This window comes from Aplysia californica, unplaced genomic scaffold, assembly GCF_000002075.1.
Source record: "Aplysia californica isolate F4 #8 unplaced genomic scaffold, AplCal3.0 scaffold00057, whole genome shotgun sequence".
In the NCBI taxonomy this organism is placed as follows: Eukaryota; Metazoa; Mollusca; class Gastropoda; order Aplysiida; family Aplysiidae; genus Aplysia; species Aplysia californica.
The window spans coordinates 170,330-172,600 of NW_004797327.1; the positions used below are offsets into that span (position 1 = coordinate 170,330).

The 2,271-nt window shown below is 48.1% G+C and overlaps 1 protein-coding gene across 1 annotated transcript in view; it reads left to right on the top strand.

Moving 5' to 3' along the window:
* The window catches only part of LOC101855855 (cell division control protein 6 homolog), a gene marked incomplete in the record, with an annotated part of 25,461 nt that overhangs the window by 9,836 nt on the left and 13,354 nt on the right, over nucleotides 1-2,271 (top strand). Inside the window, 2 exon segments of the mRNA XM_013079592.2 lie at nucleotides 444-596; nucleotides 1,866-2,072. Coding sequence (XP_012935046.1) covers nucleotides 444-596; nucleotides 1,866-2,072 — 360 coding nt within the window.

Here is a 2,271-nt window from a genome sequence, read left to right on the forward strand (position 1 = left end):
ACACAACGCCTCCAATCTTGACACAACGCCTCCAATCTTGACACAACACCTCCAGTCTTGACACAACGCCTCCAATCTTGACACAACGCCTCCAGTCTTGACACAACGCCTCCAGTCTTGACACAACGCCTCCAATCTTGACACAACGCCTCCAATCTTGACACAACGCCTCCAATCTTGACACAACACCTCCAATCTTGACACAACGCCTCCAATCTTGGCCTAACACCTCCAATCTTGACACAACACTTCCAATCTTGGCCTAACACCTCCAATCTTGACACAACACCTCCAATCTTCTCCTCTTCTGTGATGACCTATTTTGTGTTGTGAGTGCTGTAAAATGTTCCTAAATCTGGACAGGTCCTGCCAACTGTTGTAAAATGTTGCTAAATCTGGACAGGTCCTGCCAACTGTTGTAAAATGTTCCTAAATCTGGACAGGTCCTGCCAACTGTGAGCGTGTGTGTGGGGCGGGGCCCGGTGACGCGGAGGCGTCTGTGAATCTCCTGCACTCCCCCAGTAGCTGTAGCTCCTTCACCGCGTCGCCCTCAAAGCGGACGCCGCCCTCCCAGAGGGCTTGTGCGTCACCCCGGGGTAAGCTTCCGCTTTTTCCATTTTGTGTTTGTACCGTTGGTGGTCGTGTCTGTCCGGTCACTGGGTCCGTTGTGTTCATGAAGGTCAGGATTGTGAGTGGAGACGACAAGTTTTGGGGAAATGTCACAAAATACGCTTAAAGTGGAATCTGTAGAGTCACCGGACTTTCTTTGATTTAGCGAGGGTTTGGGTTGAGTGGTTGCTTAACCCTCTCAGCACTATGTATCTGCCGGCTGATGGCTTCCCTGTAGTGAATTAATTTGTTTTTAAGAGGTTCAGGGGGTGTAGCGAAGAAATTGCTTTTGCTTTGATATAAGCGTCGTATTTCAATGAAAATTTCACCTGCAAAGACCTAGGATGTCAGCATCTAGACTCAAAGTGGAATGATTCTATTTCTGAGCCTGCACTAAAGGCGGGTGCGTTAGGCCGGTATGGCAGGGGATGATAGTTTTGGTTGACAGCTTGTGTCGGATTATGGAAGGAGAGGATAGATTTGGTGGACAGCTAGTGTCGGATTATGGCAGGGGAGGATAGATTTGGTTGACAGTTAGTGTCGGATTATGGCAGGGGAGGATAGATTTTGTTGACAGTTAGTGTCGGATTATGGCAGGGGATAGTTTTGGTTGACAGCTAGTGTCGGATTATGGCAGGGGAGGATAGATTTGGTTGACAGCTTGTGTCGGATTCAACGTACTGGGCCTCTGTGGGCTCCACTGTATTTGCTTGGTTCAGAGATTTCTGCTTCTCAACAGTTCTAAATATTTTGCTGGGTGGTTGGCAGATGTTCTGGTGTCCTTAGGCCATTTCCCAAAGAGGGGCTTTGTAACATGTTCTTATACACAGTAGAATTGTAAATGGGCTGATTTATCAATGTCAGGCTCATACTGTGCCGGTACAACATAGGGGGAACTGCTGCTTTTTCTTTCCTCATCCTTACTATCGTCATTTTTTCCTCTACTTCTTTTGTGCTTGTCACGCTCTTGTGACCCGCTATTTCCGGGGTGCCTTGATAGTCGAAGCTGCTAATTCTAGAAAGGTGAGCAGAGTAAGCCTGATTCCTGTTTGGACTTCTCTGTTGACAATTTTGACTGTTTCTTGTACTGATATCTCTCTCTCTCTGTCTATCTATCTCTTTTTCTGTCTCTCTCTATCTCTATCATCATCTCCCTTTCTTTCTCTCTATCTCTCTCTCTAACTATCTCTCTCTCTCTCTATCTCTCCCTCTCTCTCTCTATCTCTATCTCTATCTCTCTTTCTCTCTGTACACAGAGCTGAATCAGGCCAGGAGGAGATTACTCTCCCCCACAAAGAGGAAGTCTGACGAGGATGCGGAGAATTGTTTGTCCGACAGTCCGTCCCCGAGAAAGTCTCCGCGATCCTCCAACGACCCGGCCTCCCAATACCCTCTGCCAGATGACTCGGAGGATCCAGAGACGCCCAAGTCATCGAAGAGGTCAACTGTGCGGCTGTCCCGAAGTACGTATCCCGTGCCAGGAACCTCTCCTTTTTGCTTGTGGGAAGTTGTCAGGGGATGCGAGTCGAGCAAGAAAAGAAAGTTAGTTTTGGTGGCAGCCATGGGTGGTAGGCTACGTTCCCTTCCAGAGCAGACGATTGTTTGTCCCTTGCTGAGGGGGGGGACCTTTCCGTTTTTCTCTAGAAATATGTTTCTATCATT